The sequence below is a fragment of the Elephantulus edwardii genome, unplaced genomic scaffold (genome assembly GCF_000299155.1).
Source record: "Elephantulus edwardii isolate Elephantulus edwardi_28Jun2011 unplaced genomic scaffold, EleEdw1.0 scaffold00086, whole genome shotgun sequence".
Lineage (NCBI taxonomy): Eukaryota > Metazoa > Chordata > Mammalia > Macroscelidea > Macroscelididae > Elephantulus > Elephantulus edwardii.
Window position 1 is genome coordinate 12,651,474 of NW_006399836.1, and position 13,396 is coordinate 12,664,869.

The 13,396-nt window shown below is 49.9% G+C and overlaps 1 protein-coding gene across 1 annotated transcript; it reads right to left on the minus strand.

Annotated features, from left to right (window-relative positions):
• Positions 1-4,016: 4,016 nt before the first annotated feature.
• On the minus strand, positions 4,017-10,729 carry HMOX1 (heme oxygenase (decycling) 1). The gene is made up of 5 exons (XM_006890165.1): positions 10,703-10,729; positions 8,832-8,952; positions 7,002-7,493; positions 5,462-5,561; positions 4,017-4,147 (listed from the first exon to the last, which is right to left on the minus strand). The coding sequence occupies exons 1-5, from the start codon at positions 10,723-10,725 to the stop codon at positions 4,017-4,019; spliced, it is 867 nt and encodes a 288-aa protein (XP_006890227.1). The 5' UTR covers positions 10,726-10,729.
• Positions 10,730-13,396: the final 2,667 nt, after the last annotated feature.

Consider the following 13,396-nt stretch of genomic DNA (forward strand, 5'->3'; position numbering starts at 1 on the left):
ACAACGATCTTATGTACAAGAGCCCTAAACCCTGCTGCTCTATCCTGTGCCAACCTCACCGTCTCCAACACACTGCCATCACCCCAATTACAGAATCGATTCATCTCATTGAGGGTCTTCCTCTCCTGCACTCTCCCTCCTCCCTCCCAAGCATGGCATCCCTCTCCAAGGACCAGTCCCTCCTTGCAACATGTCCAAAGTATGTCGGACAAAGCTTCAGAATCCTTGACTCCAAGGAGAAGCAGCCCGGCTTCACCCTCTCCAGGATGAATCTATTCGTTTTCTTAACAGTGCATGGTGTTGCACTCTTCTCCAACACCACAGCTCAAAAGCATCAACTCTCTATCATCCCTAGTCTAGCACACGATGCCTCAACCACTTTGTGGTTAGCTAAATGCTTAAACACTGTACCACCAGGACTCAAATCTCTATATACAAAATTAGAACAGTGGTTCCTGGACCTGGCAGCACGTTAGAATTCCCCAGGGACCTTTACATAAACATACATTATGGAGTGTACCCCCATCCCCACTCCCACTCTAGACTCAGAATCTCATAGAGTTCTGGATTCTGTGGTTGAAAGTCTCCAGGAGACTCTGATGCCACCATCCACAGAGGACATCAGTTCTCCCACTGGCTGTACAAACTGAGTTATTCCAATTTTACAATTAAATAAAATGAGACTTGAAAGATTGGAAGTGACTTGACCAGGGTCATAGATTTAGTGACAAAATCAAAACTAGAGAAAATATGAAGCCAAGCCATAGTATCTATTAAAAATATAGATCCCTGGTTGGTAGAGTGAGAAAGAGAAAGACCCTTATCCAGATGGATGGCACAGTGGCTACACCAGTGGACTTCAGCATAGCAAGGATTGTGAGAATAGGGCAGGAGTGGACAGTGTTTGCCTTTGTGTGTACAGGGTTGCTGAGTCAGAGCCAATTTGATAGCCCTAAGAACAGCCTGCGTTGTGCAGATGACAAACTTGCTCACTGAGACTGAGGAGGACTTGAAGCATTTGCTCAGAGACTAAGAGGACTGCAGCCTTCAATATGGATTGCATCTCCACATCAAGAAAACAAAAATTCTCATCACTAATGAGAATCATAGTCATGATAGATAGAGAGAAGATTAAAGTTGTTACTGATTTCATCTTGCTCAGATCCACAGTCAACACTTGGCACCAGCAGTCAAATCAAAGGATGAGTTGCAGGGAGGTCTAGTGGCCTACTGGCAAGTAGGTGCTCTATAATCCCAGAGATACACAGTTCAAATCCACCAGATCCTCTGCTGGGGAAGGAGGGGCAGTCTCTTCCTGTATCAGTCAGATGCGATTTGATGGTACACACACAAAAACGAATAAAATTTTTTAAAAAAGGAAAAAAAATTAGTTGCATTGGGAAAATCTGCTGTCAAGGACCTCTCCGGAGTGCTAATGAGCAATGCTGACCATTTAGAGACTACAGTGTGCCTGACCGAGGCCAAGATCTCAATCTTACTGTGCATCTGAGAGCTGGACAATAACTAAGGATGGCAGAAGAAGAATCTATGCTTTCAGGTTGTGGTGCTGGAGAAGAGTATTGAACATGCTATGGACTGCTGAAGGAACAAGCAGGTCTGTTCTGGAGAAGGTAAAACCAGCTTGTTCCTTGGAGGCAAGGATTTTGAGGTCTGTCTCATATACTTTTGCCAAGAGGGACCAGTCTTTGGAGAAGGACATCATGCTTAGAAGGGTAGAGGGTCAGCACAGGAAGGAAGACCCTGTATGTGATGAATTGAAACTGTGACTGTAGCAATGGGGTCAAGTTGTCAGAGATGCTGAGGTTGGCTCAGGATATGGCAGGGTTCAGAGCCATTGTGGATAGGGTCACTATGAGTCATAGTCGAGCGAAAAGAACAAAATAACAACAGCAACCGCAGGGACTAAAGTCTCCTGACTGCAGTGGTCAGGGACAGGCCCTGTGCTCTGCCCAGTGCACCCACAGTGAAGGCATTTCACTCCTGGCTTTGCAGGCTGTACACTGAGAGCATCACTGGCTTTCACAGCTGCTACAATGTCACCGAGTCATGTACTTCTCATAGCGACCCTATGAACATGTGGACCCTGTCCTGTGCCAACCTTTAGCTGTGGAGCTGGAACTACAACCAGCTAGTTCTGACTCAAGGAGACCCCTGTTAGGATTTAGAACCAAGAGGCGAAAGTTTATGCTTGGAAAGTTAAGCCAACAGAACCAGGAAGCCAATACTGATGTGCACCAAATTGGTGCTTTGGGCACCTGAATAATGGCAGAAGTAGTGGACACTTTGGGTGTATGACTGACGTCAGAGAACAGGAACCAGAATGGGAGCCACTCATTAAACTTTGAACCTTCTTTGGAATCATCTCATTGACCAAACTCCAGCAAAGCCCATCCAGGGAAGGCAGCCCTAAATAGACTCACCTGAGTAGCACTGGCCTTCCCTCCAAATCTCCTTTGGGGATGTAGCTTTCTAATCTTTACTATTTTACCCTCATTTCTGTCTCCTCGTCTCTTCTTGTCCTTGTGCTCTAATTTAAAACTTCTGCCTATACGTTAATGCTCCAGACACTAAAGTTTGCACTCCCAAGAAACACTAAAATCGCTGTGTGCTGTACCATCTGGGTCCTTAAATACAGCTCTCCAGCTTCTTCCGCTGGCTACAATCCTTTTGTCTGTGTGAGAAGGGCAAACTAGGACATCGATTGCACAATTAACACCCCCACGTGTCAAGAAAGTGGAGCTCCATAAAGTTTTCAATTAATAGTTTTTCAGAAGTACAACAGAGAGGTAGATCTTTCAGGCTCTTTTGGGTGGAGTTTCAGTCAATCATCTAGCACATATTTCACTAAGGACTCCTTAGTAGTACTGGTTAGAATCTGTTTTTTTAAATTCTTCCTGAGAGTGGAAACAGCACCTGACAGGTTTGCCACGTTTGCTGAGATTCAGTGAGGAACGGAGGTAAAGGACCAGGCCAGGCCGACAGTCATGCAGCCAGAATTACACAATCTTGTGCTCTCTCCTTTCCTCTCAGGAACCAGTGATGACACCTCCCAGGTATCTCAACTGCTTCTCAAGAGAGGCTGCCAAGCAGTGGGTTCACAGCATGTGATAAAACTGGGCCACAGAAACTGGGCAGGAAACTGAGTCAGAGCTACAAAGTGGAATAGCAGGGATTTGAACCCAAGACCTCTCTCCAGTCCACAAGGTTCCATGCACAGAAATCACACATTTCACACGAAAACCTGCTGACCCCCACCTCACAGTGGCCCATTGTCAGTAAAGGCAAGTTCTGCACCAAGGAGAGTTTGACAAAATGATTCACCTAATGACTGTCTCAAACTGACCAACCCCCACATGCCCAAAATGAGGCACAGCATTGCAAAGGTCATCTCCCAGCAAAGCCCAAGAAAAAACACTTCAAGTGACTCTCAGGCAGCATAGTTTATTGTTTCATGTAAAAACTGGGAGATCAAGGCCACAATGCTGTTAAACATCCCCCTCCTTCCCACCCACCCTGTAGAAATAACCACCCCAACCCTGATATAAAAACATACTGGAACACAACAAGATACTGCAATTCAGGCGAAACCGGGAACAGAGCATGGCTCCAACGAAAACAAAGGAGAAACACGAGACACAACATCTTCAGACGTTTATACAAAACTCGCCGTGACCTGAGGGGAAGTGGTCACGGCAATGTCAATGAGGAGACGGCAAACCAGGGCATTAGGAGAGTTAGGCTGCTTCTGGCTGCGTCCTCTGGGCTCTGCTGCAGGAACTGGGATGCTGAGTTCTGGTCACTGGATTGGATGTGCTTTTTTGGAGGAGGGAGATGCTGCAAGGCCCACCTCCTCCTTGGTAGACAGGCCTCGGGGAGATGGAAGGGTCTTGGAAAGGCCCTCTGCCCAAGGAAGGGAAGCTAGCCACAGAGATGTCCCCTCTCCAGAGAGAGGACCTCTCAGACAGTTCATGGCTCAAGGAGCCAGCATGACGCGTTCACATGGCATATAGTCCGACGGCCACCGTGGCCACAAGAAAGCTGAGTGTCAGGACCCATCGGATGAGGGGAGCCCGGGAGAGGATGTTCAACTGGGGCTTCCCTCTGGACGTTTCAGTGGGAATGGGCGCTGAAAGAGAAAGGAGAGACCGTGTCAACATCAGGTGGATGGAACAGGGTGACTTGTGTCACTGATGAGTCTTCACGACTGCAATCCCTGCTCCATGCCAGAATTCTGCTAAAGCACAAATGAATGTGGGTCCCGAGCTGCTGCTTGATTACCTCCAGGGATGGGAGTCTTACTCTTTTCTCCAAACTCCTTTACACACATTTAAGTTACTGAGCTCATTTAAGCTACCAAAGAGCTCATCTGTGTGTGCTCATTATCCCTACATGCTGTTGAGTCACTTTTGACCCTCAGTGGTCCCAGGGGACAGAGCAGAGCTGCTCCACAGGGTTTCCTCTGCTGGCATCTTCACAGGAGCAGACACCAGGTCTTCATGGAGCTACTGGTGGTTCCATTAGCCGCTAAGCACTCAAACACTGTGCCACCAGGACTCCTTTCTGGCTCTCCATCCCATGAGAAATATTGCCCGAGACATTGCTGGCACACTAGGACACACAGGCACACATTCCATAAAATACCAGAGTGCATACACCGTGTAACTTTTAGAAAATAACACATATTCATGGGAAAACGGGAAAGAGGCCAAGTACTAGTATCATACAAAAACAGCTGTCATCTTGGGGACCTCCTAAAAGGAGCCCCGACCCCTGGGACCTCCAGGACGACTGTACGGGGTCCAAGTCCCCAAGCCCACCAGGTGGCCAGTCTCACTGGAGCTATTAACCTACCACAGGACAGCAAGTACCCCTCCAGAGGGCAAACCCCCGCAGTCCAGGGTGCTGGCCCACGTGGGCCAGGACAGGCCCAAGAAGAGGACAAGGCAGGTTGCAGAATCAGCAGTTGAGGGTCCTTCTGTGCTCCACCCCACACATAAAGCCATTCTCTCTCATGGTCTTAATGGTGAGGGGATATTACAGATACTTAACACCTCCACCCACAGTCCATCTACACAGAAACGGCCTTGGAAGGTCCTGTGGCATGTAAGGGACGTATTAACAAGTAGAGAAGTTGCTGGAGACAGGCCTCCAATTCCCTGCCCCATATTAGGTAGCCTGTTCAGGACCATGAAAGAGCCTGTGTCAAGCAGGGTAGAGACATTCATCCAGGATTTCTGAGGGTCCTTTCACTCAGGCTCTCACTCTCAAGTCAAAGAACTCTCAAGAACTAGCAAGTGATCTGGCCTGACCCCTGTGTCTTTCACCCGCAGCCCGCTTCTCATGGTAAAGCATTCAGAAGACACGAGTATCAAGGAGACTGACAGGGTGGAGCCCCGCCCCCCTCCACTAGGAGCCTCACCGGGGCACCCCGAGTCCTCACCTTGCTCCTGGCTTCCCTGCCGCTGGCGAAGCCCTGGTGCAGTGGGGGGGCCCTGGTTCTCTGAGTCCTGGGCCAGCAGCTCCTGCAGCTCCTCAAACAGCTAAAAGACAAAAGGCAAACACCCCCTTCTCAGAGATGGCAGGACCTTCAGTTTTATTACGAAATAGCAATATTTGGGAATAACAGAATTGTAAGAAAAATATCCCATATTATTGTACTTTTACTCAGCTTCGGAGATAAAATGTTACAAATAGAGTTGACTCCCCAGTATGCTCATCTCACTTCCATCCCTAAAAGGTCTCCAGAATTTGGAAATCACTGCAGATATTTGTGAGCTTTTCCACTGCCCCTACCCAATGGACTGATTTGCTTATTTTGAAGCCATAAATAAGGGGTATCCTGATCCATGGAGTCCCTGGCACCTCCTGACAGCTGTGCCTTTGGTTTGGTTGGGTGGCACAACAGGGTATATGCGAGGCTGCTAACTCCAAGGCCAGCGGTTTGAATCCGCCCAGAGATGCCTCAGCAGGACGGCCTGGAGACCTGTTTCCTAAAGGTCACAGCACCACTGTCCTGACACCCACAGAGCCGCCACCACCAGAGGGCATGTGAGGGCAACTTTCTGGGCCCACTCCTGTATGCATGTCAAAGAGCACTTGGACTGTGATTCTCACGGCTCACACACAACAACAGCAACTAATGTACACACAGCTTGTCCCGGACAGTCACTGTGACAAGAGAATTCACTGACGCAAATACAACTCTCATAGACAACTCTAAATGCAGATTACGTTATGTCACGTACAGCTGAGCTGGAACTGACTGACTCACAGCTGACCACCCTCCAGCGGGTCTTTAAGGTTGTAAACTGCATGGGTGGAAATTGCCCATCTTTCTCTGCCGTGGGGCAGCTGGTGGATTCGAACTGTACGCTTTTTGGTTGGTAGCACAACTCCTTATGACTAAACTGGCAGAACCTAAAGCTCCTTAAAAGAGGGTTGTTGTTATTGTTGTGATGTCCCATTGAATTAGAACCAACCCATAGGATTTTCAGAGGCAGTTGACTGCACGGGAGGAGATTGCCTATCTGTCTCCCGCAGAGCAGCTGGTGGATTCAAACTGCGTGCTTTCAGGATTGCAGCACAGCTTCTTGCTTCTAAGGATCCCTGGTGGCTCAACAAGTAAACACTGAGCTGCTAACCTAACACTTAATCTAAACCTGCTGTTTCACAGAAGAAAAGACCTAGCAATCTCCCACAGAAATGACACCCAGGAGGCCCTGTGTGGGGCAGAGACCTGGGAATACACTCAATGGCTTCCAGCAACAACATCAACATTCCCATTTCATAGGTGAGGAAATTGAGGGGCTCAACCAAGGGACTTGTCATATCTCTCAGCTAGCAAGTGGCAGAACTGGAAGCCTGGGTCTGGGATCCCTGCCTTAGTGAGGAGCCACAGAACCTTCCCCACTGGAAGGGAAGTCGCCCTTGGAGCAGGGGCTGGGGGAGATGGTGACCATCCTGGGCTGCCCGGCCCTCACCTGGATGTTGAGCAGGAAGGCAGTCTTGGCCTCTTCCACAACCCTTTGCTTGACCTCAGGGCTCATCTCCAGCACGTTCATCCGGGCACGGTAGAGCTGCTTGAACTTGGTGGCGCTGTCGATGTTGGGGAAGGTGAAGAAGGACAGGCCCTCACCGGAGCTGGGCAGGTCTAGGGCCTTCTGAGCAATCTTCTTGAGGACCTGGCCCCCCGACAGGTCGCCCAGGTAGCGTGTGTAGGTGTGGGCCACCAGCAGCTCGGGCTCCTGGCGCCCCACCTCGTGGAGGCGTTGCACGTAACTCCGGGTGGCAGCTGTGAAGGGAATGGCCTCCCGCCACTCGGGTCCGTACCAGAAGACCATGTCCTGCTGCAGGGCGGCCTGGCGGTGCAGCTCCTCTGGGAAGTAGAGAGGGGAGTACACTGGATTCTCCTTGTTGCGCTCAATCTCCTCCTCCAGGGCCGTGTAGATGTGGTACAGGGAGGCCATGATCATCTGAAGCCAGAGAGGGAGGGTCAAGCCACACTCACGAAGCCATCACCACCCTCTCCCCTGCTGCAGGAGCAAGGCCCCATCTGGCCCCCGGGTAAAACATGTGACCTAGCTGACTCCTTATAAAACCCCACCAAGAAGCTGCTATTACCTCTTTACAGAAACTAAGGCTCAGAGAGGTTAGGGAACTTTGAGGTTGCACAGCTTGCAAGATGTGGGAGCTAAGCTCAGTGACTGCTAGGAGCTCCCCTATTCTGAGCCAGGGTGGGCCTGTATGAGGGTGTTCAGAGCAGGCAGCTGGGGGTGTCTGATTCTCCTTTCTGAAAACCCCACTCTGAATCCAACTACCTCTGGACTCTGAACTCAGGGAGGGGGCCTGAATCACCTCCACTCAGGGAAACGCATTACCTATTAATAGCCCGTGTCTGAAGGAGCACTAAGTCTAGGCATTTTGGTTGAGATTTTGAACTTATTTCTAGGTCATAAACACTCATAGCCGTCCCGCTCCAAACACGCAAGGCAAAGAACAGCCAGGCAGCCTGAGTTTGACAGTCTGACAGGCAGGATCTTGCCTGGGCCCAGCTGGTCCTCAGCTGTGTGACCAAGGACACACTGCTCACCCTCTCTGGTCCTAGCTTTCCTGTCCTAGAGCCCACGAGATGCTGAGAGGACTGTGTGACTCTGCAGGCCAGGCCCTGGCCCCCTCCCCTGGAAGGACGTAATCAGAAGAGGGTGAAAGGGAGGGGGGCTGCTGTGAGAGACAAGTGTGGGCCCGACTCAGCACTTAGCACTCGAACCAAAGAAGCCAAAATGCACCCCCGTCAGCATAATCTAAGGTCCCTGATCCGTCCCAAGGCACAGGGTTCCCTGGCAGATCTTTGTGCCACTCTGAACTTGGTGGCTTAGAAGCAAAATCTAAAGTCTGTAGTTAATGGGACAGGTTATTCTAGTGTCTGCTCCCTCCACCTCCACCAACCGTTGATAAATAGATCATTTGAGTGACTCCAATATAATTCATAAATCTTCACTCAGGTTACAGAAATTAATTCATTGAAAAAATAGACAAGTGAAATAGGAAAAAGAAGGAATCTCCCGTAGAAAAGGACCAGCACAGGTATTCAGTTAGAGCCGTACTGCCACTCGGCTTCTCCATAGCGTAGACTTGCTGTGTGACCTTGTAAGCCACCTGCCCTCTCTGAGCCTCAGTGTCATCCCCTAGAAGATGATGGCCTTGGACATGTCCTTCTGGAACCCCAGTATCCCTGGCTCCAGTTGAAAGCAGACCTGAGCACTGAGCACAAACACCACATCCTCTAGCGCTGGCCGCACAAGGTCACATACCTTAAAATCCTCCCGGGTCACCTGGCCCTTCTGAAAGTTCCTCATAAACTTGACATTCTCTGCTTGGGTGTGTACCTCCTTGGTGGCCTCCTTGAGGGCCTCTGACAGGTCCTGGGGCATGCTGTGGAGGGAAGAGAGGGACATGAATGACAATGGCTATGGGCAGGGAGCTTCCCAGCCTTGGCTGCTGGCGGTTCCGCCCACCTGTATGAGCACCTTCAGGGTATAAACCAGATGCCACTGAGGCAGCGCTGACTGTGTTTATGCTCCACAAGAGTGGTCCAGGTGGCTTTCAAGGGCTGGCTTTTCAGGACTAAAACTCCAGGACTTTCTTCCAAGGTCCCTCTGGGTGAACTCGAACCACCAACCATTGGGTTAACACCCAGAGAGACACCTACAAGAGCACGCCTGTAGAAATGCAACTGCCCAATCTAAAGCACAGGCCACATTCCTGACCAAAGACCATACATACACTTCAGTTACACTGTAAACCTGCTTCAAGTATTTTATTGCTGTATAACACTTCCCAAGGCTGAGAGGGGAAACCCTGTCACCAGTTTTTCTCTACAGAGAAGAGGTAGATCTGCACAAGCCAGGGAGAAGGGGTGGCTCGAACCTTCATATTTAACATCTTCACTGTGCAGGACAACATTTATACTCCTATGGTGTTTGTTTGTATTGCTGATGTTTCAGATACAAACACATCTAATTTATACTCATCAAACAAGCCCTCGGGTTGAAAAGATTAAGAAACTGCTTCATTTACACAAAAAGTCTGCAGTGTGTCAAGCCAGCCCTCCAGATAATTATTTCTACGGTCCTATTATCAAAGGGCGTTCTGGTGACCTAGTGGTAAGAAGCTGCACTGCAATCCTGAAGGCACGCGGTTCGAATCTACTAACTGCTCCGCGGGAGAAGGATGGGCAATCTCAAATAGTTTATAGCTTCTTAAAACCTGCTGAGGGGGAGGGAGGAGTTCGGACTTAATGGCCCTTTGCAATAACAATTATCATCAGAATTACTTTTCCCTTCTCTCCAGCACCCCTTTCGATTATATTTCCTGTGGATTGAAATTTTCACAACTTGGGAAAAGGAAATGAGCAAGCCTTGGAGGTGAGAGGGAAGATCCGGGTTCGAATCGCAGGTCTGCCCTTTGCTAGCTATATAGGGACCTCAGAGGCACCGTGTCTCTGAATTGTAAAATGGGAAACCAGACAACCGTGATGTCAAACGGTTTGCTCTTCACCAACATAAAAGCTGTTGGCTCAAACACCCTCAGCAGAACCTCTGTTTCCATAAAGATTAGCCAAGTTTAGGGGGTAGTTTAGCCAAGAAAACTCTAAGGCGCAGTTCTACTCGGTAACACATGGGGTCGCTAAGAGTGACAGCTGCTCCATGGCAACAGGAAAGTATTTTATCAACTGTGCTACAGCTGCTACAAATGAACCCCCCAGGTGGTTGAGAGCCGGGCACTTCTCACCCGGGCGCAGGAAGCCTAGACCAGGGCAGAGAGCTCTTCTCTCTGACACACACACACACACCAGCTGGACACCCACTCCCCGTGGGGCACGCCCTGAGTTGAGACAGTCACCCATCATTTGCCGGGTACCAGGTTAGGAAGTCATCACCCAGCCCTTCAGGGGCCCCACCAGCCAGGGTTAGAGAGTGGGCCAGGCAGGATTCGAACGAACCCAGCTCTTCTCAATTTCCAAACTTGCCCAAGCTTTCCCAGGACCTCAGGTTTGAAAATCAAGCCTCGCGGGATTGGCGTCCCACCGCCCTGGGTCCCCTCTCCCACACACTGCCTGCGTCCCGCCGCGCTGGATCCCCCTTTCACCCACACTGCCTGCGTCCCGCCGCCTCATGCTCACCTGTCGCGCTGGGGACGCTCCATGTGGCCGGTGGCGCTCGGGTGGCTGGGTGCTGGCTCCGCAGCGGTGGTGCTGGGTGCTGGGTGGTGCTGGGTGGTGCTGGCTCCGCGGCGCACGGGGACAGGGCGGCTGGGTGGCTCCGGGGAGCACGGAGACTGGGCGACTGGGTGGCTCCGGGGAGCACGGGGACTGGGCGACTGGGTGGCTCCCCGGTGCTCGAGAATGGACAGCGGTGGCAGCTCACTGCTGAGCCGGCCGCGCGGCCCCATTTATCTTCCGCGAGGATCACGTGGCCCGCAGGCCAAACAGCTGATGCTGCTCCGGGCCGGGTTGCGACACTCACTGGCCCGCGCCGCTCGCCCCGCCAGCTGGGCGGGGATTTGGAGGACGGTCATATGACTCCTGGAAAACAAAGCCAGGCCACAGGATGTGTGTTTTTGACAAAAACCGCACAACTTCAGGAAATCTCAGAGCAGCTTGCTGGCCAGGGTTTGGCCCCTTCCAAAACACTCCTCTCACTCACCCCCCCACCCCCAGTATGGAACGTTCCCCAGGAATCTCGAAGATTCCGAAGAGCTGGAGGCCAGCTTCTCAGACCAAGTTAAGCTGTGCAAACCCCAGGGTATGACTAACCCCAGGCCTTGGAGCCCTCTCCTCCTCCCTGATGAGGGCCTGACCCTATAATGTCACCACTCCCTCCCGTAGTCTTAGAGACTGTCATTTGAGCACCTACTAAGTGCTGAAGAACCCTGGTGACTTTAAACTCAGTTTGTCAATTTGAACCCAGCAGGCTCCCCACGCGGGAAAGATGTGTAGATGTGGCCGTCTGCCTCTGTCAAAACTAACGATCTTGGAAACGTGGAAGCCTTGGTCATTATGACAACAATATTTTGTTTGTTTTATTTACAGGCTGATGATTGTGTCATTTTCATGGTTCACCTCAGAACAGTGTTGCGATTGAGCCCTCCCATTTTATAGATGGGAGAACTGAGGTTCTCCAAGGCAGTGGCATACCCAGGATCACACAGTAAAGCAGGAAGCCACATCTAAAGCCTGTTTTATCCCATCCACACCCCTACCTTCTCAGAGGCACTGCATGCCTCAGAGTCTCCGATCATAGGCCCGTCTAGAGTCTTTTCTGAGCTTCAAACCCTAGAGTTTTGACCTCAGGTAGTTTGAGATTTAAATTTGGCATGAAGATTTCAAAATTTGCTGCATATTTGCAGGTAAGGGGTTGGTGGTCTCTCAGAATGCAGCAAGGATTGAAGACGTCGAAGGAGCATGATTATCCCCCCCACCCCCAAAACAGGCTACATCCTGCCTGAGAGCTTAAAACAATTGTACAAAGGATTTCCAAAAACTAGCAGGAATCTGCATTTTGAGTGGGCAAGTCCAGTTGCCAACTTAACTACCTGAGGCTTTCCTCTGAGCTTTCAAACTGTCCCAGAAGCTGTTTCCGGAAGTTTCTTCAGTATCCTCACCAGTCTTCAGAATTAGAAAACTACTCTGATTGCAGTTGAGTCAGAGCTAACTCATAACTGACCCTCCAGCAGGTTAACGGAGGCTGTAAAGCAAATAGGAAGAGATTGCTCTTCTCTCTCTCCCGGAGCCTTGGATTTGAACTCCTGGAGAGGCCCCACCTTTGGGTTATAAGCACAACTCCCCATGGCCTAGGCCACTAGCGATCCCTAGGAAATGACTCTAGTTAGGTGCCATGGAATAGACTAGGAGAACAGATTCAGCACTTGCGCTATCCCGTGCCATCCTCACCATCTCCAACATGCCCAATGTTGGAATAATCCCTGTGTCAAGCCGTTTTCTTGAGGGTCATTCTTTCTTTCACTGATCCCTCTACTTTTCCCAGCATGATGTCTTTTTCCAAGGACTAGTCTCTCCTGATAATATGCTCTAAATGTGTGAAATGGAGTTTTGCCATCTTTGCCTTTATGGAGCAACCTAGTTGCACTTCTTCAAAGACAGAGTTGTTCTTTTGGTGGTCAGTGTATTCAATAGTCTTCTTCAATATCACAATTCAAAGGCATTGATTTGTCGTCACTATTCATTATTCATTGTCCAACTTTCAGATGTATAGGAAGCAATTGAAAAGACTTTGATCGGGTGTACCTTAGTCTTTAAACTGACATCCTTGCTCGTTAGCATTTTAAAGAGATCTTTGACAGCAGACTTTCCCAATGCAACATTTCTTTTCATTTGCTGATTGCTGCTACCATGAGTGTTGTTTGTGGATCCAAGTGAAATTCTTGACATAAGCCTTCTCTCCATTCATTATGATGTTGCCTATTGGTCCAAAAGGGAGCTCTAAAGGCTTAGTGGCAAGAAGTTATGTTGCAGTCCCAAAGATTGTGGTTGTTTTAAGTGCTGTTAAGTAGCAGGCGACTCATAGCAACCCTATGAATGAAAGTCCTGAACACCTCCTGTATAAATTTCATCCTTTCTCCAGGTTCATAGGGTTTCCAGAGGCAAGCTATTGTGGAAATGGATGCCACTCCTGCTTCCAAGCTTGTTTTAAACGGAGAGCTCCACCAAAAACTGTCCACCATGGGTAACCATTATCACATTGACTCATCCGTGTCCCAGTGTTCGGCTTCACAGCAACCACAAGTTACCTCTGTACAGCAAGTGGACATACCAGGGTTACAAGACCCTTATTCTAAGGTTGTTGTTGTTATGTGC

What these genes read in the sequence shown, in the direction of transcription:
- HMOX1 (XM_006890165.1), bottom strand. Translation starts at nt 10,725, where the DNA reads ATGGAGCGTCCCCAGCGCGACAG. An exon ending in GAGCGTCCCCAGCGCGACAG is followed by an intron (nt 8,953 to 10,702) that starts GTGAGCATGAGG and finishes TTCCCTCCACAG; the next exon opens with CATGCCCCAGGACCTGTCAG. An exon ending in CCTTCCTGCTCAACATCCAG is followed by an intron (nt 5,562 to 7,001) that starts GTGAGGGCCGGG and finishes TTTGTCTTTTAG; the next exon opens with CTGTTTGAGGAGCTGCAGGA.